We start from the raw sequence: 24,321 nt of genomic DNA on the forward strand, positions 1-24,321 counted from the left end.
GACGTGCGGACCAATGGACGACGTTTTGCGCGCTGAGCGCCTTGCGATTCGCCAGTCGCAAACAACCTCGTCACCCGTGCATCGTCTGACGGAACGCGTGCGCGCACCGCAAAAAGTCCTCGTCGGAAGCCGCCTCGCGACTCGACATCGACCTATGCACGCGAGCGATTTCGAAGCCGCCGTTGCATCATCGCGTGTGCACTACCGAACTCGGTTCGATAAACGCCGGCGCGAGACGGTGCTAACGCAACGCGCCTGCACCATCCCGATACCGCTCAGACTTGCGGCGTACGATCGGTACTCGTGCTGGTGCTCAGCCAACGCGATGGATAGCGAGGATCTTCGTTCTCCATTTTGTTCAACCATTCCACAATTTGCTGGAACGAGGGCCTCTCGCTGTAGTGCTCTTTCCAGCACTGCTCCATCAGCTGCGCCCATTGGCTCGGGATTCTCCAGGCGCTCTTCGAGTCTGGTCCCGAGCGCAGCGGCGGTCGGGCACCCTTGTCGGCCACTGCAAAGGCCGCCTGGATAGGTGTCATCGTCGCATACGGAATTTCGGCTGTGAAAAACTCCCAAATCGTGATACCGAAACTATACACATCCACTTTCTCGGTGTAGCGCTCGTGGCGAATCATCTCCGGGGCCATCCAACGATAGGTGCCGGTCTCCGCGGTCATCACGCCCGCCGCCGACGACGACGTGGATGCACTGGATTCGGAGGCCGCAGTTGCCAACGACCTCGCCAGACCAAAGTCGGCAACTTTCACCGTTGGACGACCTAGACTCAGTGGTTTGTCCAACAGAAGGTTCTGCGATTTCAGATCGCGGTGAATGAGGCCACACGCGTGCAAGTACGCCATGCCGCGGGCTGTATCACGAGCCAGCGCCACCAGATCCGCGTGCTGCAGACGCCGCCACGCAGGCAACCGAATCGCCTGGTAAACGCTGCCACCAAAGCAGAACTCTGTGATGATCGCGAGACGCGGAATCCGTGGAACCGCACCCAGAAAAAGCAGGATGTTGCTGTGCCGAAGCTTGCTCATCACATTGACCTCTTCACAAAAGCTCTGAATCACGGACTCTGCACCCTTCTCGACGGATATCACTTTTGCCGCCACGATGCTGGCTCGCCATTCTGCTTTGTATAGCTCGCTGAACGCGCCCGATCCGATTTTCTCCTGCAGCTTAATCTCAGCAAAATCAATCTCCCAAGTCTTTTGGGTATCGCGAAGTTTTGTTTTGAGAACTTTGATGCGATCCTTGGACACCTCAAGTTCGTTGCGCAATCGGCGTACGAGTTCCGCGAGTTCCGTTACCGATGCATTCGGACCTGCGTCTCGCTCGGAGAGCATAGGATTTGACTCGGTTACCGGACCAATGGTTCGTGCCTGCGTCGCCACCTGAAGCGTTACCTGGGTGTCGGGTGCAGGGCCCGCCCCAGCGGCACCCCGAACGCTGCCATCCGCAGTCGCCAGTGGCCGCTGCGGCGCAAAAACTAGGCCGGACTCGACGCTGTTTTCTTCGGCGCGCAGACGCAGGCCATGGCAACGTAAGTTGCGCAGCAGGAAAGCTCGTCTTGTCATGTTGTGCTCATGAGCGATCCAACGAATTTTCATGCGCGCTCGATTGACAAGCACAGCATGACGAGTCAGACGATCAGCGGGTCGGATCCGCTCACAGAGGTTCTGCAGGCCAAAAATCCAGGCCATGAGTTCATCTTCGGTGATTGCGGCCATATCGACAGTGCGCTCGTTCAGGACCAAACTGAAACAAAGCCAGTCAGGGTCGGGAATGCGATCAGGGCCCAGTGTAGCAAAGACTGTGCTTTGCGGCCCGTGTAAGATCCGTTCGCACGTGTCCAAGCTCACGGAATGAATGCGAATGGGCTTTTCGGGGCGATTCATAGCGGATTCTTGGGCTTCTGTGCGGAACTGCGTGTCGCCAGCGCTTGAGTGCCCCGCAATGGTGCTCGACCATCGCAGTTCGCGGCTCTCGATATCCACATACACGTGTTCCCGGCGTCGTTTCCCCGATGAGAACGAGTATCGGTAGAGGACGCTGCCGTGGCGGAGAAATTCCCGATCGGCATCGCGGCGTGCTTCGAGGTAGCGTCGATCGGCAACCTCCCGCGCACGCTGCTCAAGATCCGACAGCGCGATATTCGAGAGCGATCGCTCGACACCCGAGGCGGCGGCGAGTCGCCCTTCGGCATTTGCAATCGCAGCGGCGGCGGCCATGCGTGCTGGCGGTGCCTTTGGAATATCCTCGTTGCCAGCAGGCGCAGTGCTGGACAATGCTGGTGGCACTGGTACCGTTTCGCGGCTGCTGCCTCGAGGCGCTGCGCCTCGCGCGCTCGACACAGGCTCTGCTGCCCGTGACTCACCAGTCAGGACACGCATGAGTTCATCGTAAAGCTGCGAGGCTCGTGCATCATCCTCTAGCACTCCGTCAGCATCATCGAGCCGAAAGATGTCCATAATAGAGTCAGACGGTAGCGAGAAAAGCTTCGCCGCTACAATGTTAAACCCATAGTCTCTGAGTTTATCCGAGAGCTCTGCGAGGAGGCCTTTCCGCTCACGACCCACAACTGTAAGTTCAACGGTTTTCATGCCACCTTTCTGCTCCACGGCAAACTCAACGAACGGTTTTTTCGATAAGATAAACTGGCGCCATAGTTGGTAATGGCGCAGCGTCACCTCGGCCGGCAGCGACATGACATACTCTCCAGGCCGGGCGCTTCGAACGTGGCCGCTCGCGCGTTCTACATGGTATGCGCTGCGGCTGTCGGGCGGCGGCGAAGGCACGGGCGGGTCCCCTTGGCCGCTCCCCCGCTCGGTACCCGCACCCGACCGTTGCACATCTGGCATCCTCTCGAACAAACTCGTACGCTAGTCAATATTTTTGTTCAAGTATATCTCGCGCTTATTTCGTGCCACTTCAGCGTTCCACGTCGTCTCTAGTGCACGCTCCCTTTCGTGCTTCACTTCGTTCCGGAAACAGGTACCAGGGCACGCGCACTCGGAGGGTGCCGTTCGCTGGGCCGCCAACCTCGCCACCGTGTGTCTCCACCCCAAAATTTCGACGATGCAATGCCCGTTTTCGAAAAAGTACCTGCCTAAGGTTCCACCTTCGAAGCGTCACCGTCTCGAAAACGCAAAAGCGCACGCTTCCGCAGTGCGCATTCTAGCGCGCGGCAAAGTGCGAAAGCAACACGCATCCGGCGGCGGCGTGTCTACACGCATCCGGCGCTGGGATGGCGGGATCGCTGCGAGCACGCATGCTGCAAGCGTAGCGGCGCTATAGGCGCCGCTGCTGTCGCTATCGGCAAGCACTAGGCACACGCAATAGCACGTATGAAACGACCAGAATATCTGAGAAGAAGTACAGGTAATCTAACTTGGAGGAAGGTGCTTCATCATGGACGCTTTCCCGAAAGCCACTATCCTTTCCGAATTCTGGAATCCATGGTCAATGGAAACGTCTTGTTAATGAAAAAAACGAATCGCGCTCGGTGGGCGCACCTGGGAGATCAGGCAGTCAACTGACGCGATGCGCGTGCCGTTGTTGAAGGGAAACTCATTTGGGATCACGAGCGTGTTGTTCAGCTGTAAAATGTTGGATTTCCGTTCAGGTCGTAGCCAAGTAAAGTTTTTCAGTTTATTTTTGTTTCAAACTTCAAACACGTTTAGTCAAGTGTTTTTTCGCAGTATATAACAGCAGGGCTCAAAGAGCGTTCTTTTTCAAAGAAACTAATAAAAGGAAAGTTATGAAAAACCAAGTCCACGATCCTGGAGCCCCAGTGTCGCCGGCTGCCAGAAAAAAAACAAAAAACAGTGCCGAGTCCAGAAGAAAAGGAAGAGAAGAAGGACCGAAAGGGGGAGGCCCTACGTCGAAGGCGGCACGAGAGACGACTGTACGACGAGGTGGTGGTGAAAACCTTTCTTCTTAAACTTATCCAGGATCCCTATAGGAAAAAGTTGCGAGGCGCTATCGAAAAACGTGTCGACACGTACTCCAAGAATATTGTCAAGGCGTCGTCGGGACTGATGCATTTAGCGAGGGAGATGTACGAAGACGTCGCGCACATGGAAACAGTCGAGATTCCAGACGAGTTCTTCGACAAGACCTTTATTCAACACCTGATGCTTGGTACAGGGGAAACGCGGAGGGAAAATGAGCGGGTGCACGCCCTCCACGAAAACTTCGCGGGATTCCGCTTCGAGGGTAATCGATACAAGGGTGACTCGAATATGTACGGCTATGGGGCGATGAAGTACCTCACGAACCTGAAGAACCATTCGATAGTGAACCTCGAACGTTACATGATACGCGCCTTGTTTGCACTCTACCCGGGCATCTGTCCGAAAGGAATATCAGCGATTATCAATGGCATCACGCACGATCGCAAGCGTGAAGATGACATCGAATTTGTCGACAAGAAGGCATCAAAAGTGAGCACGAATGAAGCTTCTGTAATCCGTGCGGTTATACAAGAGCACCGTGCGGTACTGGGGCTGGTGAGTCCAACAGACAAGATATCAGAGTCGAAAAAGGATAAGGAAAGATACTATCGCCTCATCCTGTGCTATTTCGTGTTTCTGGACCGAGAGCTCGAACGCAAGTCGGAGATGAACCTGAGTGAAGAGACAAATGAAGAGTACGAGAGACGGAAGGCTGTCCTAATGGGGAAGCGCTTCAACGTGGTTCCAATGTCCAATATCAAGTCACATTATGTGACTACCGACTCCAGAGTCCTTTACGGCATCATGAGGGAGATCAGTCCCGAATTCAATGTTAGTGTGGAGGGCTTCACCGGCGAAAACCGGGAGACGCACTGGAAGAATATCTTCGATTTCAAACGTCTCAAAACGAGCAAACAAAATGTATTCACCGGGATGATCGAAGCCGATGGAGTAGCCTTGTGTGTACACAATCGGCGATTGAAGAAAGTTCGTCCAACTCCGCCTTCGGCTGCGCCCGTCATGAAGGATGAAGAAAACAAAGAGGAGGATCCTGTGACGCAGGAGGAGCAGGATGACGACCTTGTCGTTGGCGTGACGAAGGATGAAGAAAACAAAGAGGAGGATCCTGTGACACAGGAGGAGCAGGATGACGACCTTGTCGTTGGCGTGACGAAGGATGAAGAAAACAAAGAGGAGGATCCTGTGACACAGGACATGCATGATAACGATTTTGTCGTTGGCGTGACGAAGGATGAAGATGAGAAGGAGGCGAGTCCTGCGACGCAGGAGGTGGAGAATAACGACTTTATGGTTGACGCGACGAAGCATGAAGAAAAGAAGGAGGCGGATCCTGCGACCCACAAAGTGCAGGATAACGACTTTGTCGTTGGCGCGGACCCTGGGAATACGAATATCATAACCATCGCTGCTCCCAAGCGTGCGGAAGATGGTACTGATGGTAACTTACGTCAGAAAGACATGCGTCTGTTGAGGTTCTCGAGAGCGAGATACTATCGAGAATCGGGAATCATAAATGCAAGGAAGAAAATCGAGACTTGGAATTCAGGAATGAAAGAGCACCTGGAAGCTTCGAGCGAGGTGACGAGCCGAGGAGCGGACTTTGAAGCTTTTCGGAAATTCACGGAAGTTCGCGTTGCTCATTGGGAGGCGCCGTGAGAGGAGTATACCAAGTCCCGGTGGGCTCGTTTGCGAATGAATTTGTATTGTGGGAAGCATCGGGCATTCGCGAATTTTTTCAATCAACTGAGTGCCCTGAAGGAGAATCAAAGTGAGAGGTTGGTAGTGACGTACGGAGCAGGGCGCTGGATGACCCAAAAAGGAACTACGCCAGCTCCAACGACGAGAACGTACAAGGAATGTGCAAGGCGTTTCGCTACGATGCCTGTAGATCGGTTCCGAACGTCCTATACACACCATGAACTGGGTTGTACACTACAGAGAGTCGAGATGGAAAAGTGCCAACGGAGCTTTGAGGACATAGCAAAGTACGGACCGATGACGGGGGAGCAAATGGAAACAAGGGCGAACGTTCGTGGACTCCTTGCACTTGTTAGTACAGTCAATGGCAACGAAAAACGGATGGAGTATGTGAATCGTGACTTTAATGCCGCTCTCAATATAAGGAAATGTGCGGTGCTGGAGAAAAGACCTCCAGAGTAGACAAGACGGAACTTTATCGGACAACCTCTCAAAGTCGAACTATATGAGAAAAAGTTGGAAGACGTAGTGGGTGACCCGTCGAGAACGACTCGCAGCCGTCTGCACGTCAGTCGGACACGTCTTGTCCAAGGCGCAGTTGCTGCCACGACTGTACACAGCCGGAAGCTGTGACTGAGATTACGCGAAAGCGCTCATGGCGTCGACTGGATCTGCCCCTATTGAACACGCTCGGGAACCGTGTCCTGATCGGATTCTAGACGATGTCGGAGGTGCGTTTTGCATGGGCGCCATCGGTGGTAGCATCTGGCACTTTGTAAAGGGCATGCGCAACTCCCCAAGGGGCCAGCGACTCCTGGGCAGCATCGACGCCGTAAAGCTTCGCGCACCGACGCTCGGAGGCAGTTTTGCCGTCTGGGGCGGTCTTTTTTCCACTTTTGACTGTGCTATTGGCGGTCTACGCGGAGTCGAAGACCCGTATAACGCCATCGCAAGCGGAGCGATCACCGGGGGTGTGCTCTCTGCGCGGAGCGGCCTCCGAGCGTCGGCACGCTCGGCGCTGATCGGTGGCGTCTTGCTAGCGATCATCGAAGGGCTCGGAATTATGTTGACCAGAATGACTGCGGAGATGGGCCCAACTCCGGAAGAGGTCGAGCGGATGCGGCGAGAGTTCGCGGAACAGCAGCATCGGCAGCGACTGGAAGGCGGTGCCGGTACCCGTACCGCCGACGGCTTTGCGGCTCCCGCTGATGAGCGTCTGGGCATGGGCGCGAATGACGTCGTTTTGACAGAAAATTCTGGCGTTCGGGTCGGAGGCAGTGCGGACCCAAGCAGTCACAGTGGCCAGAACGAGCCTGAACGCCGCGGCGGTGGCTTTCTGCGTTCCCTTTTTGGTAGCTAGGGTGACTGCGCTCGACACATGATTGATTGCTTGGAGGTCATACCGATGCCAGGAAACAGTCCGATTGAATAGAGAAGCTGGCGGAGCGCCGCTCGCTTTCGTTGCATGAACGATTGCCTGTTCTGGTCACTGCTGCGATGCAAATCCAGTGAAACTTGTGCTTGGTTGACGGCCTTGCATGCGATGAGGCCCGGCGTGAAACGCATTTTGGCTCGAGCAGCCCGCGTAACGTCGTCAGGGTTTCGAACTAGAGCGCGCTCGTTATCGACCAAGCAGCTGGATGCCAAGCTCGTTACAGAAGCGAGCGATCACCACGCGAAAACATTAAGAAACCCGTTGTGTCGTTCAAGTAGACTCAGTCGTATTTCAGAATACCGCTCGCATCTTGCGGCCTTCAGTACAAGATTGAGCGTCCCTTAGCACGGTGAACCCGCAAGATTTGCCTGCTGCGATGAAGGCCCGCAGTGCCTTTCATCTCCGCAAAACGCAAACGATAGACAGGAGACGCCCCAGCGGAATCAACCTCGAAGCCTGTCAACGCTGATGGACACGACTCATTTGGAGCAGCGACACAGTGCACCTTGCGGGCCGGTGCCATTTGGCCTTTAGGGAAATCCAAAACGACTCGTCCAAAGCGCAAGATGCACCATCCAGCCGGCCAAGGCGTCAGCAGTTTGGACGGTACGTATGCCGGCCGTGGCTGCCCGGCACTCGCAAACCAGGTGCACACACTGGATTCGACGCCCGCGTGACCCTAACGAGGCCCCCAGAGCGGAGCCTACTGCAGCCAAGCCATCCAAGTAGCACTGCAACATTCGCCGATGCGCAAAAATGTGCCGCATTTGAACCCGGCACTCAGGTCGAGCGCTTGTGCAGGGCCTCGGCCGACTCCCCCGAGGGGGCAGGCTCCAGAATCGCCGCTCCAACGCAGCACTCGACCGAATGATACGCTATACGAGACTTGAGCTTTCCGCGTCGCTTTTGCACACGTGTTCTGGGCTGCTTGGAAGCGACCCCAGTTGCTCGACGACATGCCCCGGTGGATGCTGCTCAGCGCTGTGGCATCAGGTCGGATGCATCGCCAGCTCCTGAAACGATGCCACATGAGGGTGACCCATCAGAGCGGGAGCGATCGCTCTCCATCGCCGGACACCAGTCCCTGCGTCCATATACGAATCTGAAAATGTTGGTCATACTGAGTCTCCGGGGCGACCAGGGTGCCGCACCTACAGCACAGCGGCTGCTCGCGCGACGTCATCATGTTCTGCTGCGGAGGCCGCGTTCCCGCTGGGCACCGACCGAGGTTCGCGAACGCGTAAAGCTGCCGTCCAGTGCCTATCGCTGACCGATAGCTTTAGACGGAACGCCCAAACCAGTGACGACACCGACGCTGGAGCACTTGCAGCGCGTGCTCGTTCGTTGCACCCTCAGCCTCCGCAGCGATGATCAGGAGACGTTCGGCCAGATCAAGAACGGCTTCACCGCAGCTCTCTCCGACTTGTGGCAAGTTGTGGCCAGTCAGGGGCCACGGACAGGCGTCTACCAACGCCGCAGAGCCTGTCCAAGCAACGTCCGGCGAATCAAGCATCGAACCTGCATCCTGGAGGAGATCATTCACGAGCACAGCGTCCGTGTAGAGCTCCCAGACGAGTTGCAAATCCACCGGCCGAACGAGTTGCGTTGCGGTAACCGGCTGGATCAGTTCCTGTGCAGCAGCTGCGGGGCATGCGACACCAGCAAAGCCGTTCGCAAAAGCGAAAAGGTTCCGCTCTACAATCAGGGTCAGACATTCCGCATCCAACGCATTGTGACGTTGCATCCGCCGCGACAAAGTGCGTTCCAGCGCCAGCATGGTATCGTAACGGAGGGTGCATTCGAGTAACCGCACATAGAGCGCAAAACATCGAAACTGCCAGTACGCAAAGCAGTGGTTATCGTAGAGCAACGGTGCATGCGGCAACTGCTCCGGTGCTACCAGATACCGGTGGTTCCACATCAACCAAAAATAGCCGTGCCGCGAAGCGCTCGACGCATCCACACGAAACAACGGCTCCAGGGCAGTGATCGCTCGCGCAGCGTCCTGATAACCACAAAAGACGCCCAAGGCGTACAGGTAGGCACTGCGATACGACGGCAGCTCAGCAAGTTGCGTCAGCACAGACCCAAGCTCATCGTTCGATCCATTCGACCTCGTCGACCGCGTCGTCGTCGTTCCAGGATGTGCGCTCTTCGAACTCGGGATCCAACCGAGCGCTTGGTAGAGCGCATTCGCCAGCACTGCGAGTCGGTACTCGAGCCACGGTGAGTACTGCAACTGGGCCTGGCCGTGCAGTTGCTGAGAAAGTCGCGGCAAAGCGTGTTCATAGCGCGCAAGTCGTTCGGCGATACGCTCGACACTGCTTGCGTACGACACGGGGGGCGCGGCTTCGCCAACCTCCCGTAACCATTGCCAGTAATCGAGCAGAAGCGCTACTTCTGACTCCGCTGCTGGTGCGTCTTCCGCATCCGGGGTATCGTCTTTCCCGTGCGCTTGTTCCCGCAATGTGCACAGCAGGTTGGGCATGGAAGCACGCGCGGATTCAACTGCGCGCTTTGTATCCGGCGCAAGTGTATCCCAAGCAGCAGCCGGGATATGTATCGGAAGTAAGAGATAGGCACAGTAGAGTGCCTCCCAGTGAGCAGCAGTATGGACAGCGTGAGCGTTTGGTGTACGTTTTGCGCCCGTGGCGTGTCTGCATGAAACGGAAGCGGCTGCTTCAGGAGCCGACGCGTGTCCAGCGGTACCGCTGTGGCTCGTCATTATGATTACTGCATCCGGGGCGTGTTTGTTGCCACCAGACGCGATCGTCTGAACGCCCACAGCGAACCGATGTGCTGTGAGCAGCCACTCCACGTACCTGTGAAGACGAAAGCGGTTCGCGTTGCCAATAAGTTCCGCTGTTTCCAGTGAAAACTGTGCAGCATGACGCATACAGGTCGCCAGTGCCAGTGTTAACTCGGAATCATCGAGTCGCGGACAGAGTGCGCGTCTGTCCTCGAGGTTTGATACTTCCGAGTTGCATGCGAGCTGCTGCTCGGTACGCTCAATCGTACCTTTGCCGGGATGATCAGCAACGATGCCAACAGCCGCGGTAGCAGCCTCAGAAGACGGAGCATCTATCGCAGAGGCAGAGGTATCTCGTGAAACAGCTTCCGGATCGACAGCCTCGACCGCTGCTACTCCTGCTTCGGATGCATTGCCCGAGCCGGTTGCTTTCCTTTGCGTTGCTGCCGCGGGAGCAGAAGCCGCTGTGCCCATTTCTGTAGCTGGCGTCGGGGCTGCGGCTGTCTCCGATGCTGTTTCCGTTGACGACTTGGCTGCACCGGGCGACTCGTGCCGTGTCGCCCGAAAATACGGGCTAATTCGTGGGGCTGGGTTGTCGGCCTCAGGGGACAACAGCCCCTGTAGGCGCTTCCGGCCAACACATCGTTCTTGCTGCGGAGCATCCTGCTTCAAAGCTGCCGATCCAATGAAGAAAGGAAGCAGCAACTCAATGAGTGTCTGAAGCGCGTCTAGCAGCTCGGTTGGTAGCAGTCGAGCCCGTCGCTCTGGTTCAGCCACTCTCTTGTACTCCAGGTCCAGGTACTCCATCTGCAGCCGGAAATGATACAGAAGCAGATCCCGATAACAGGGCAACAGATAGCGCTGCTCGATACCGCTTGCTGCTTGGATCAATTTCCCAGTCCATTGCCATAGCGTGCGAATACGGGGTCGTGAGCGACTCGCGAGCACGTCGTCAAGTTCGGACTGACCGAGGGTCAGCGCCGGACAGAGCGCCTCCGGTGGAAGCACCATCTGCTCTGGACGCAGCGCTCTAGCCAAGGTCCATGCACTGCAACTCGCTGCCACTGGTGGACCAGATTTCAGTCCGATCGCTGAGCAGTCTAGGCCATAAAGCACATGCAGGCATTGAATGCGCTCCCAGTCGAGACGCGAAAACCAAGAAGGATCCCATTCCGGACTACACAGCGAACATCCAAGAAACCAACGCGCTCCTTGCTCTGCAGAGAGCCGCTCCCACAGCATTCCCGCATAGAGCTGGTAAAGGAGGCTACAAGCCTGCCGCATTCGTTCGGAGGCTCTTCGTTCCATGGACAAGGCCGTCCCACGCTGTAGCCGCAGCGCCAAGCCGTGCAGAAGCTGATGCAGAAACGCACCGGCGGAGCAGCGAACAGCTTCATCCGAGTCTGAGAAAGCGTGCGTTCGGATGAAACGCTCTCGCCCAACAACAAAGAGACCAAACACTGCCGCCCATTCGACCAGGAGCTGATCATGCAGGTTTTGCTCAATGATCGACTCGGACGGGGCTACATCCCAGAGCAAGTCTAGGATTCGCGGCAACGACACGCCGAGCATCTGATAGAGTTTGTGGCGCAGCTGAGCTGGCACCACGAGTGTCGCTTTCCCCAGGGCGTCAAGTTCCCGACGCAAGCTCTGCGCTAGAGCGGCTAGCTTTCGCCAGCGTGAAAGCGACGGCTCCCTACTGCGCTGGGCTTGCGCTTCCAATCGCGGAGACGAGTCCGGAGAGCGTGCAGTCGGAGCTGCAGACGCTGAAGCGGTTGCCGCCGTGACTCGCAACGTTACGCGCTGCAGCTCCTGCGCGGCAACGACTGCAGCACCGCCGGCATAGCGCGACAACAGCTGCCGCAATCTGACCTGAACAGTCTCGATTGGAAGATCCAAAAACGACAAGAGACGCATGAGCATCGCTTCCGAGTCCAGCATCTCGGTCTGAAACGTATCCTCGGAGGCGCCTAAACTCTTCCAGAGTTGTTCGAAGGCCGCATACTGGAGGCATCGAAGCAGGTCTATCTTGCCTAGGTGCAGCGATGTTTCTTCGGGGAGAGCGGCGTGCTCGAGGAGCTGATCCGGATGCAAGCCCGCCATCCAGCTGCATAGCACCTGGCATGCACTCGTTGCCTCCGGTCCGTTCTCCGCTGCAGTCGATGCGGAAACGCTACGGCAGCGCTCCTGTGCTCGACACGCCTCAGCGGATGCCAGCTGGGAAGCGTTCCCCGATGCCTCTGGCAACTCCAGCAGTGCAGTGGATGCTGACGCTCGCCGGCGCAAGCGCCAGGCGCGCAGCAGCCTCTCGACTGGAGCATCGCTCTCCGTTACAGACATATCCTCGCAGAGCGGCGAGGTATCCTCGAAAACAAGTGCGTGTGTGGCTGTCGTCCCTGTGACAGGTGCAACCGTGTTCCTGCACCCCAGCGAAACAGACCCCTGAATGGCTGTTTCCGTCCTTGCCGGATATTTCCCCGATGCTCGCCCGAAACGCTCCGTTGCTGCGTCATTTTGCAGCGCGTGTGCAGTGTCATCTGCAGTGTCTTTGGGATGCACTTCATCCGCTACGAACTGGCCTGCGGCGTGCCGCGGAACGGATATCTGCGACACCGATACCCCCGCAGCTGTGCTCTCATTCGCTTTGCTGGGTTCAGTCTGGTATTCTGCTTCCATGCTTGCTGCGATCGTGCATTCATTGTATCCGCTGGATGCTTGCAAAGCCTCTCTCTCAGCACAGGCTGACTGCTGACTGGTTGGCGGCTCCTGTGGCGACACCGATACCCGCTGAAGGCGCCCTGATGTACAACGTTTCCCTGCACTGTCCACGAAATGCGCTTCAGAAACGGTCGTATGATCACGTTGCAGGCGCTGAACATCTTCCCAGAGCGCGAGCGCTCTCTTGAGCGCATCCATCGCAGCGTTCCAATGCTTTTGCCGCAGCAAGTTCAGGGCGTGCAGGTACATGTACCGAATGAGCAACAGCATACGGATCGTGCTTGAAGGCAACAGGCCCTCCCGCATATAACCATCAAAGCAGGCTCGCGTCCTTGTGAGGACGTCGTCCACCAGTGACCAGTCTCCCGCCCAGAACGCAACCTCCAGGAGCGCTAGGCTACGCCACATCCATACCAGCCACCAGTGAGCGCGTTCCTCTTGTGGTATCGCGCTAGACGCTGGCGTGCCTAGCACGAACGACCCGGTACCGTTCGGATGCCAACTGATCCATAAATGATAAAGGCGACAGAGCTTTCGCGCTAGCGTCGTACGCATTCGCACTGGAATCGTCATCATTCGATCAAGTGCTTCGCCTAGTATTCGGTTCACGAGCGTTGTAAGCGGCAGAAGCGACTCGTGGAACTGAAAAGGCGCTCCCACGGAGCGCACAGCGTCGATGATTGTTGCGTTAGCTACCCGAGCTGTGGGCGTCTCTTGAACAGACTCGATCACTTGTGCTGCCTGTGATGATGAAGCCGGATTCTGCTGCTCGGTAGCATCGTAGTCACGCAAGGCGTCGTGCAGCTGGCAACGCAGCTGTTCTAGAACTGCTGCTGCCTCTGGTGTTGCAGTTGCAGAAGCCGCATCTTGGTCGTTGGATGGCAGCAAACGCGATGCTGGTGCCGCTCCGTTGGCACCTGCGCCTCCGGGAATCTCACCAGCTGATATTCCTGCAATAATCATGGAACGTGGGACTGAAGAACTTCTAAGCGAAGCCTCTGTCTCGTACCGAAGAGACCGACGCGTTCTACGGGCAGGTGACTCGCTTTCCGCAGTGGAAACACCAGCGCGGTTTGGCTCTGAACAAGTTTCCCCCGAACGGGAGCTTCGCGCCGGAGGCACCGTCGCCACCGCCACCACCTGAGGGTCGCTCTCTACGCCGCCTCCTTGACACGTGGAGCATATTCCCCGTTGCTGCTGCTGCTGCTGCTGCATTGCTTCGTTCACCGTGACTGCAGCCGTTGCACTAGCAGCTCGACCGCGTGTCGAGGCCGTCAATGACGTCACAGGGTCACTGGTTGTACCACGAGTCGATTCGCATGCCGTTCGTTTCGAATGCTTGTGTTCCACTGGCTGCCGCTCTGCCGCTTCTGAGCCTTCCCTGGGTGATTCGCTAGCACCAGATGCACGGAGCTTGTTCGGTAACTTGGTCACTATCGCTTTCTTTGACGTTAATCCAGGCGCCGACTCTTGCGCCTCGGCCGGAACGCATGCACCTGCACGAAGCATGCCGCTATCCACCCGTTCTGACACGCCTTCCTGCACGAACGAAGAAGATTCCGTCGTTGTCCGCATCACAGTAGCCACTCTTCCCGCCACCTGTTCAAAGGATGCAGCATCATCACCAACACCACTAGACGGAAGCGCTGCAGCTCCTACACTAGAGAGCGGGGAGCGTCGAGCATCCGTTACGTGCCCGTGCGCGCCTTTGGCAGAAAAAGATGCTGCGGTTTCGCGTTCATCCCGTATGAACACATTGGCGGTGAGCAGCGGCTCTGCTGTATCCATTGCAAGACGCTTGTGTACCAATTGATCCACTTGATCGACTACATCGAAAACCAGTGCTCCGTCGTCATCCATTGGTATGATAGACAACACCGACGACTGCGACGATTCAGTTGCCTTCTCGCCCTGTGATTGTCGACGCCTCGTTCCTGCTGCCTCGCTTTCCAGCGTTTCATGCCGGCGTTTTCGTCGCCACGCCGCACTGCTCGCATGCGCTAGACAAGTAACTAGTCGTCGGTGCAGCTGTCTAAAAAGAATATTCCAGGCTGGCAGCGCCTTCTCGCTCTGACGCAGCAGTGCACGCGTCTGGCGCAGGGCGAAACAACACGCGCCTCGATACCCTGCAGCTTCAGCAGTAGCTGCGGCCTTCAGCCACAACAGCACGGTTTTCGGTTGGTAGTGCGTTGCCTTCGCGTACGCTTCGAAGGCTGCTGCGGGTTCACCGATCCGTTCGTATACTTGTCCCAGGCTCCAGGCGCTCAGGTAACCTAGCCGCTTGATCCACGGGGCATCTCCCCGCTGCGGTCGGGAACTTGCCGACTCCAACTTTTGTTGCTCAGCGAGCAGTCGCAAGACTCGTTCAAAACCGCTCGCTGCCTCGCTGAAACGTCCGTCTGCGAAAGCCTCGGCAGCTTGCGAGTATAGCCCTCGTAGTTCCGGCTCTAGCGGGAGTTTGGACGCAGGTTGATCACGTGTTACTTTGCTGGTTGCTTTCTCAGTTGATTCAATAGCAGATGCTGGCGCAAACCCCAGCATCTTCACACCCTGAGCCTTGTCAAGTCCAGTGAAGAGTGCGCGGGAACAACACGGCGTCGGTTTTTTTAATGGTGCGCACGAGCTATCAACGTTTCGCTTTTTTTCGTTCTTCCGTGGACTCGGTTCAGATGAAAACGGAACCCTGAAGAGCGCGCTCGATTCGTTCATGCCGTCTTTCTTCCCCGGGATTTTGGTACCTGTAAAGACTTGATATTCAATGAGCAGCATAGGAAGGTTTGCGGACTCATAGATTGGACTTGGATTCTCGGGCGTGTTTTCAGTTTGGCTGTTTCGACTTGCCGCCGCTGGGACATGAACGGTTCGCATCATCACGATGATTTGCGACGACCTCGAGCAACAGTTCGCAAAATACCCGAGCTTGTTATCGATTCCATACATGGAAACGCCACTGTTCTCGCTTCGCTCTCCATAATATCCTCGAACCTGGTACGCCTCACCTGCTGGATCTTCAATCACCAAACATAAGCGTGGGCATCGGGGAAGCTATCCAAACCGCTGGCTGGACGGAGAATCGTAGGCGGCTTCGCCACTTTTGTAAGCGGCTTTCACAAGCTGGTGCCTAAAGTTTACTGACCCTGTCATGCCACATACTCGATTCTGTTCGAAACACGAATCCTCGTCCGGATATGCCAGCCGACACAATGGAACTCGACAGCAGCCGGATGAGGGTCACGACGCTTGCTGCCTGAGGCTCCCGACTCTAGTGTGTTCACGGCCAGGGGTCTTGGACTCGGACTCCAGGCATCGAGGCGGTCGTTTCCAATGGACTTGTTGTGGTCGCCTTGCACGACGCGCAGGGAGTGCGGACGGATCGACGTTTCTCTACTTGTTCTGTAGGCTGGATTTTCCGTTCGGTCATTGCTTCACCAAGGGCAATATCGAGTTCGACTTGCTGCGTACCGAGTGGCGCAACGTGCGCTTGCACCAGCATCGAACAGCGTACGCACCGAGGAGATCGCCCAGAAGAAGCCCGTGGTGGTTCGGTATGACAACGGGCACGGAAACGGAGAAGAGCATCTGTGGAAGCCGCCTGTCGCGGTTAGGGGCATGGAGCGAGCGGCGAAGCAAGCCCTCACGGTCCATAGAGTGTACGTTATTGGCAAAGGTCTAGAGGTCATACGTGCACACCAGACCGCAAACAAGAGTGACCGCTTGAAAGAGCGCACCGGGTCTGTATGCAGAGAAGATGGGCATGGCGAACGAAGCGTGGATCGCGACTTGTACCTGTGCCTGATATGGGTCGATGAGAGCTGGAAACTGCGGGACCGGCACTTCAAACGCTGCCAACGATGTCCATCGCCTGCTGGCAACGGAGCTGGAGTGGCAGGAGTGTCCGGTGTACGCAGGTCCGCAGGAAAGCGACGGGGTACGGAAGCGGCTCAAGAAAAGGTCCAAAACCGCAGGTTTCGTTGATCGTACCAAGATACCAAAAATATAGGGAGGGCGTCCGAATGGTCAGTCCTTGGTATTTCAGACGGACATGTTAGCAGAGACTTTGAGCGCGGTTGAAAGACGCGGGCACTGCAATGGATCGCTTTCAAGACGAGCTGATGTGCTGCTGGGAAGCTGACAACGCTGGGTCTCGGCGAACAGCAAGCATCCAGGACTGTTCGTCTGGTAGGTAGACTCAGTGGTGACGAAAATTGGAGCACCATGCTGTCGCATATATTGCCCAAGAAGATCGCTTTCTTTGTCTAGATACATCGCTGAGGCCTCGCGTACGATCTGCAGCTCCATACTTTTCCAGTGCCAGTCTCGAAGCGAAGATGCCGCCGCTTGGCTCTTAGCCCCTGATCTTCTTTCATCGGATCTACTCAGTGTTTCAGCAAAATGCCCACACTGAGTATTCAACGATGATCTCGATAGGTCGCTCAAAAAAAGGCCGATGGACTGTATGGGAGCATGATAACTTTCCGGATGGTGATCGAGGCCTTGGAGTTGCGACGCGTAAAGTGCTATGACGCCTCGTTGCCGTTGGAATCACACCAAAGCAAGCGTCTCGGTTGACGACGGCCTTGCCCTCGGACGTTCGGTCAGCATTCCGTACACGATTTCGTGCATCTGTTTCAGTTTCATGCTTTCCTTGTATAGAGGTCCCATGGTACGTCGATGCTTGTGGTGTGTGTCTGTCGTCCTGAACGTATGCATGGGAATCGTACAACATCGAATTCTGCACTCATCGCATGCTTTCGTCGAAGCAGCAAGAGTGCGACCTCTGCGCGCTCCAGCAAGTCCAGCATCGTAGGCTACAATGACACGACAAGACTCGGAGGTCATTTCCTTTCCCCATGCAATGAAAAACTCGGCAGAGGCATGCTTCTCGTGTTCTGAAAACTGCAGCTCGTAGCTACTTGAGCACTGTCTCGTGTAGGCCAGCCATGTGTATCGTCCGCAAGAGCCACTCGGATGTTCATATCCTCACTGGAAGAACCGTAGAAAGCATCTTCCTCTGCCGGACCTGGTACTCAGGACGTCAAGATAGGTCCTGACGCCGCTATTCCGCTTGTTGGTATGCCTGCTGCCTACGATCCTGCCCAGCTCTCGATGATTACGATCCCTGGGAAAATCAGATCATATTGCTTGTTCTGCATCGAGCATCAGTGGCGAGGTCATACGAGGGTTTCATCGAAGCATTTCAGAAGCGACTGGACAGCTGGTAGCCCTGCGTTCACAGCTCCTTCAAAGCGTTGCTTGACGACGTGCGTCCAAGCAAAGGCGGGGTAAGCAAGCTATGCTGGGCGACGATGCGACGCGAGCTTTCGTTGCGTCCTGCATCCCACATGTTGCGAGATTCTGCGCGTTACTATGTTTCTCATACAGAAACCTGTACAACAGTTTCAGGTTGATATGAACGCTTCGACGGTTCCTGCTTCCTGTCCCTCGCCGTCCTCTTTTCGGGAAGTTTAGTCGCTTGGTTGTTCTACGGTATCCTCTGCTGTTCAAATTCTCAGCGGAACGGAATAGCTATGGTCGCTGTCCTCTGTATCCGTTGTTTACCGCGGACTCAGACTTACCGGATGGATGATGGAACCAAAAATTGCCTTCTCTATGTACAAAACTCCTCTCCCGCAAGTGCCTCTTCGGCACCCTCTCGTTCATGAACCGAGAGGCGAAAGAGCAGTTTAGGGCTGGTCTAGGTGCTGAGCGCCGCGTCGAAAATCTTGGGTTTCACAGATGCGAAGGACTCGTCTACTGATCCGTGAGCTTAGAAGCGGCGTTTTACAACGTCGTAGGAGACGCCTTGGACAGGATTGAAGCCAAGAGAATAGGCTGCCGCGAAGAGCTGCTCGACACCAGTGCCAGCTGCGCATACCTTGACCGCCTTTGGGTGCTGAAAAGCGACATTTTCTCAGGGCGGAACCGAAGAATGTAGGAAATGAAAACCCCGAAATGCTTCGAAGAAGCGTGAGGTGCTCATCGATCCCAAGCGTTTGACGACTCGTGGGTGACTAGACAAAAGCATCGTTGATGGGCCTGATATCCTTGGAATGCTCAATCATCTCTTCTTTGCGATCAGATGATTTTTCTTCTCTTTAAGGGTCCATAAACAAGCCTACCATTTCTCCCGAATGAATTTTCATGGAGTGAGACGAACACTCGGTTCTCCTGGAATAAGCGTTCCCATTTCAATACGAAAAATCAATGGAGTGATTAGGATCGTAAGGCGGTCTGTCGTAAAAGCGCGCTTTTTCTATCTGTGCCCATCCGAGTATCTTCATCGCTGGTTGTATCAAATGTGAAGAAACGTCACAGCCTGTGGATTCGCCGGTAGTATATCATGGACAACGTATGGGGTGCAATGGATTGCTGAGGATAACGTCGTTTCCATACCATATGATATGTACTGTTATGGGTGCAAGGCGTCCAGCATAAGGTCGATGAGAAGGTGCGTTCGTGCACCTGCTGTCGGTAGAATGACTCACTTTTAGCTGTAAAGCCTTTTGTCGCCAGCTATCAGTCAATACATCAAGTGTATCCACGACGTTCTTCTAATCTACAGAATCAACTTCTTTTCTTGGACATTTGCGTGAAAAACAATTCACGTCAACAATAACGTGTTGATACAGGAGGTCAAGCGCTCGCTGCGCTGACGATCATGCCAGGTACTTGCCCAGCAACGCTGCTCAGAGTCGTAGCGTTGCACGTTCTGCAGCGACGGGACGCGGGTATTGATTCCATGGACGACGTGATAGTCTGTTAACGCACTTGGGCATTTCGTGTGTGTCCTTACACCAGAACCACCCTGTTCGTGCTTGCTATACCTTCACAGCGGTGTGAGCGGTTGGCGGACCTTTGGCAGCTTCGTTCATAACTCGGAGGCGCTGTGCGTACGGCGTGCTCACCGGTCTGTTTACTCTGGGTGGCGACGAACCTCTATGGGAACACGACATGCGTACGTTTCCCTGTCCGCATTGAGCCAAGGCTTAGCAAATCGACGCCCGTTTCACCCTACCGTCTTCGGAACTCTGGGATCGAAACAAAAGCGGCTTCAAAAGTGTTGCTTCTGTAACTGCGGTGGGCGTTTCCGAGTCACCATGCGTACAGTGCGCGGAGAAGGACCAGCCCAGCGGCGTCCTATGGTGGTTGTTATTGCAGGTCCCACTGCAGTAGGAAAATCGCAGTTGGCCCACGAACTCGCAGCTCGACTGAATGGTGAGATCATCTCTGCCGACTCGGTACAGGTTTATCGAGGGCTCGACATTGGCGCAAACAAGCCAAGCGCGTTAGAAAGATCGCTCATTCCCTATCATTTGGTGGACATACTGGAGCCGTCGAGAGACGCCTTCTCTGCTGGCAGTTTCTACGAGCTCGCTCGAGCGGCGACGACCGCTATCCTGGGTCGCCAACGTGTTCCCATCGTTGTTGGTGGCACCATGATGTACCTCCGATGGTATGTCTTGGGTAAACCCGCAACAACAGCACCGACACCGGAGATCACGCGCGCTGTTCTCGCTGAACTCGCCCTCGACGAATGGGACTGGGACCGCTGCCTAGCGCGGCTGGCAGCGCACGACCCCGAACGAGCAGCAATGCTACATCGTAACGACTGGTATCGACTGCGACGGGCACTCGAAGTCGTAAAAAGCACCGGTGGAATAGGTATTGGTGGCCTACCGCTCAGAGGCGGAGCGCCTTGTTCCCGTCGCGCAACTGCTGCGCCACTATCCGCAACGCACATGGCTGCAGGGCCGTCATCGTCGTCGGCATGGACCGACACCGCACCCCCTGCAACAATAACAACGAAAGCCCCTGACCTGGATGTGGACTTTCGTTGTTATTTCCTGAGCCTTCCCCGAGTGGAGCTGAACCGACGCATAGATGCTCGCTGTGAGGATATGGTGTGGCGAGGCCTGCTCCTGGAGACTGCAGGTCTGCTCCGGGGCCCATGGGCGGCTATTGAAACAGGTACGGGGCCGGAAGCGGGCCTCGATGCGGAAACATCCAAAGCGTTGAGTGCCTTTCGTGCCATTGGGTATCGCCAAGCTATTGAGTACTTGCAGCACGGTGAACGGACCCCGGCTGGTTTGCGTGCCTTTCTTGCCAAGTTCATGCAAGCATCACGGCAATACGCACGAAGACAGATCCAGTGGTTTCGCTCAGAGACGCTTTTCCGCTGGAGAGCGGCAGACCAGCCGGATCTCGTGGATCGCATTGAGAATGAGCTGCAGCGTGTCTCGCCGGTCGACGCACATGACGATGCGGAGGACGCGCGACTTCGAATGGAGAGCCATCGAGAGGCGAAGCAAATGAAACGATACCAAAGTTGTTTGCAAATATTCCATGATGATAGCAGGGCATGGCAAGTGCTACGAGCGCTTGATCCTTCGAGACCCAGTGATCCTGGTGTGCATGCTCCACCATCGCTGCCGACGTCTTGAGCAATGCCTTGAGGCCTGTCGCAAGCGTGCGGAAGTTGCAATGTATGACGCAGGGCATCAACGTCAGCAGCTGTGGTTGCTTTCGCGATTCTCCACGGTGTGCGTGTGTGCGCGGCGTCTGAAGCGAATACTCGCTGCAGCGTATTTCATGCCTTCTGGTCTGGAGAATCTGCTCCGCTGACGCAGAGTATGGAGGTCAGCATGTGGGGTTGCTGTTGAAGAATCCGTACCGATTGTGAAGTGCGTGCTTCACTTGCGTCTGGAAGCGTGTGGCTTTGTCTGTATCCTAGTCGCCTCATGCTGCAGACGACTCGGATCCGCCAGATGCCAGAAATTCATAGACGCACTACTTCGTTCAGGTCCGGACTACATTTTGCAGTCATTGCGTGTGAGAAATCCAGTGCAACCTGCTGTACATGCGTAGTCGCGGTCCGCGAGTCTAATCAGGCAGTGTCTTGCTTCCGGATAAAGCACCTTGCCTGCAAGTGGGTACTCGTTGGTACACCAAACAACGTATTCATGGCAATATTGGGGCCTATAGATCACTGTGAAACCGTCGCACAGCTGTGAGCGAGTCCATCTTTTTCGGACCGTTTCCGTCTCTCAAAATGCGTGTTTTTATAGAACCTTGCTCCGAAAGGTTTTCGACGTTACAGTGACTATCGGAATGCTGACATACCGACCGAGACTGCCCGGCACCATACAGTGGACCCGGCGCCGCACCTAAAGGCTGTACCACGAGCGCTTCTTTTCGCTCGCCTTTTTTGCCCTCCAGTACGAGCCTATTCTAAAGCTCCGTGTCCCGCAACGCTGCACCATGCAATGTCCATGTTGTTGCGTTGATGCAGTGCCTGGTGCTGCGGAGAGCGCCTGCGATCCAGTTGCCCGCATCGCATCCCTCGTAAGCAGTATCAGATGAAAAATGAACCACTGATGTGGTAGCTCTGTTGCTACCTCTGGGCTTTCTCTGGATTTTCTCCTAGATGTGAAGCCTCGGCATCCAAACTGCGGCGTTATGGGTGTTTGGATCCATACATAGATTTGGGAATTTATGAAGTGTTTTCGGAGGGGCTTTTTCGACACATTGCCAGTGTAATTCGATACATCGCTGCCATCAGCATGATTGACGACGTAGTGGTGAAAGGGATCGTAGCATATCGATATCATTGTCCAGTTCGTATGTACAGGCATCCACGTATGTCCTCAAATTACGTGGAGCGTGTTCATGTCAGGTACTCTTCACGTTTCCTATTTTTCTGATTCAAGGCAACTCGTAGGCGCGGAAACTCGGGCTACAGGACTGACACGGAACACAAGTCGATGTCGTTCCTTGTCGACTTCTTTACGAACGCATACGGAAGCCGAAACGAATCTTTCGTGCCAAAAAATCGATTTTACTCGAAAGAAAATTCCCCATTTCGTAGAGAGCATCGACGAAACGGCACTCGCGGCCATGATGGTACATCATAACGGGTACGCTCCCAGATGCTCACATTTCACCCATTTGCACGAAAATGGGGCTTTGACTCGGGACTCACTCAACGCAGCGATCGCTTCTGTTGTAGCGTGCGTTACCGCTTTTCGCGAAATGCCGGAAGGCGGATCGATATTTCTCGACTTGTACTGCGACCTCGACCTATCTCTCGGTACTTTTCTTCCATCATGGACAAGGTCTGGTTCCAAAAGCCGTCAATCGAATGGCACGTCGTGCATTTGCAGGCACAACAGGCAGACTACTTTTCGGGGGAATTGCTCGCAAGAGACTTGCGATCATGGCGTACAGCACCGGGCGCTTGAGCGGAAGCGGCCTCCAAGCCAAGCCCTCTGTACGCATCAAGGGTATGGACAGAGCGATGAAACAAGCGTTCACGCTCCACAGAGCGCCTCTGGAAGGCGAACGAGGCGTGCCTGACATGTGGGACTCCTGACAGTAGCCAAATTTCCCGGCTGTGAAGCGCGCAAGGAGGTTGCATGCAAAGATGATGAACATGGCAAGCGAAGCGCGGATCACAACTACCGCCTGTGCATAGAATACGCGATCAGTAGTCAAAAGCGGCAATATTAGGAATTGAACGCTGCCATCAACATGCTTTTTCTGCTGACAACCGAGCTGGAGGGACAGTAGAAATCAGCATGTTGAAAGCCGGAGAGCAGAGAGATCTGTAGGAGCCTGTCGTTGGAGAAACCTGCGAAAGGCTGGTATTGGTCACACTGGGAAGAAATACACAATTCTGTTTCTACACCCCTCGAGTTGCGTGCATGGAATCGTTTTATTTTTTCTCGCACGGAAGTATCGCCTTCTCCTTGCATCGAACGAGACGCTCCGTGGATGTGCAACCGCCGTCATTGACGTCGTCGCATTCGCTACGATCCGGGAACGGCTTGTTCGCAACTGCTTTGACGAGTTCGTACGGGTTAGTGCTTCTATACACTGGACAGGCAACCGCTTGTGATAATGGAAGCATCATCGATCCAGGTGGACCTCGGGCACCTAAAAGTTATCGATAATCGAGCGGTAGAGGAGCAGTCCGACATCGATGCGCGAGCATCTACGGCGGTGCAGCGGCTCGTAGACGAGCTCTTCCAGCTGCCACCAGACACAGCTGCCACAGAGCAGGTGGGTTTTGGTCGGGTGGTGCGTCTTCCAGCGCCAATTGAGCGCCTTCCACGTGAGAAACCGCTTCCGAAACGCGAACAGTTGCAGACCAGGTGGGAGCGTTTCGCCCAGGCCAAGGGCATTCAACGTCACAAGCGGGAGCGCTTCGTCTGGGACGAGACGTCTCAGTCTTGGCGCCCGCGCCACGGAGGTGGTAAAGCGCGTCCATCAATCCATTCTAAAGCTACTGAATGGATCATTGAGGATAAAGAAGAGGGACCACCCGGGCGGAACCCGTTCCGCCGTCGGAAAGGATCACCAGAGAGCCGGAAAGCTGCTGCCGGGCCAACTGCCTCCGTCAAGAGCACCAAAGCGACCGCGAAGCGAGACCGTGTGAGGGAGGCACAGCAAAAGCTCTCGGAACGTATGAAGAGCGCCAAAGACGCCCTTGACCATCAACTTAGCATCGCCCAACGGAGCACTGCAAGTATGGGAGCGTACGACCGACGAATCGATGGTGAACGGGATCACCGGCAACGTGGCAAGTCACGGGCCGGGGAGCTGAACACTCCGTCCCAGTATGCTTCGGAGAGAAAGCGGGCCTTGCAGGTTGCAGATGCCGTACTCCAGGGAATTTCATAGCGAAGAACGTGCGTGTACATCGGAGCCTGCATTCATGGAGCCGCATTCGTGGAAGGCCA

At 55.6% G+C, this 24,321-nt stretch overlaps 5 protein-coding genes and 1 non-coding gene across 6 annotated transcripts, besides 2 other annotated features; 4 read left to right on the forward strand and 2 right to left on the reverse strand.

Annotated features, from left to right (window-relative positions):
• Positions 1-275: 275 nt before the first annotated feature.
• Positions 276-2,867, reverse strand: CYME_CMS469C (similar to Raf/ATN-like protein kinase, with ACT domain; the record flags this gene model as incomplete). The annotated part of the gene is made up of 1 exon (XM_005538996.1): positions 276-2,867. One exon carries the CDS (start codon positions 2,865-2,867, stop codon positions 276-278), a length of 2,592 nt encoding a protein of 863 aa, XP_005539053.1.
• A 420-nt stretch (positions 2,868-3,287) lies between these two features.
• Positions 3,288-6,299: a sequence feature (repetitive element).
• A 37-nt stretch (positions 6,300-6,336) lies between these two features.
• On the forward strand, positions 6,337-7,041 carry CYME_CMS471C (mitochondrial presequence translocase subunit Tim17; the record flags this gene model as incomplete). The annotated part of the gene is made up of 1 exon (XM_005538997.1): positions 6,337-7,041. One exon carries the CDS (start codon positions 6,337-6,339, stop codon positions 7,039-7,041), a length of 705 nt encoding a protein of 234 aa, XP_005539054.1.
• Positions 7,042-8,395: 1,354 nt separating this feature from the next.
• Positions 8,396-15,523, reverse strand: CYME_CMS472C (hypothetical protein; the record flags this gene model as incomplete). Its single annotated transcript, XM_005538998.1, has 1 exon — positions 8,396-15,523. The coding sequence occupies one exon, from the start codon at positions 15,521-15,523 to the stop codon at positions 8,396-8,398; it is 7,128 nt and encodes a 2,375-aa protein (XP_005539055.1).
• CYME_CMS473T lies at positions 15,346-17,132 on the forward strand. Its single transcript, XR_002461682.1, has one exon. It is a non-coding gene; the product is annotated as a hypothetical transcript (transcript).
• Positions 17,066-18,718: a sequence feature (possible transcribed region).
• Positions 18,719-19,521: 803 nt separating this feature from the next.
• On the forward strand, positions 19,522-21,024 carry CYME_CMS475C (tRNA isopentenyltransferase; the record flags this gene model as incomplete). The annotated part of the gene is made up of 1 exon (XM_005538999.1): positions 19,522-21,024. One exon carries the CDS (start codon positions 19,522-19,524, stop codon positions 21,022-21,024), a length of 1,503 nt encoding a protein of 500 aa, XP_005539056.1.
• Positions 21,025-23,479: 2,455 nt separating this feature from the next.
• On the forward strand, positions 23,480-24,262 carry CYME_CMS476C (similar to regulator for ribosome biogenesis regulatory protein RRS1 of yeast; the record flags this gene model as incomplete). The annotated part of the gene is made up of 1 exon (XM_005539000.1): positions 23,480-24,262. The coding sequence occupies one exon, from the start codon at positions 23,480-23,482 to the stop codon at positions 24,260-24,262; it is 783 nt and encodes a 260-aa protein (XP_005539057.1).
• Between the last annotated feature and the right edge of the window lie 59 nt (positions 24,263-24,321).

Source organism: Cyanidioschyzon merolae, chromosome 19 (assembly GCF_000091205.1).
Source record: "Cyanidioschyzon merolae strain 10D DNA, chromosome 19, complete genome".
Classification (NCBI taxonomy): domain Eukaryota; phylum Rhodophyta; class Bangiophyceae; order Cyanidiales; family Cyanidiaceae; genus Cyanidioschyzon; species Cyanidioschyzon merolae.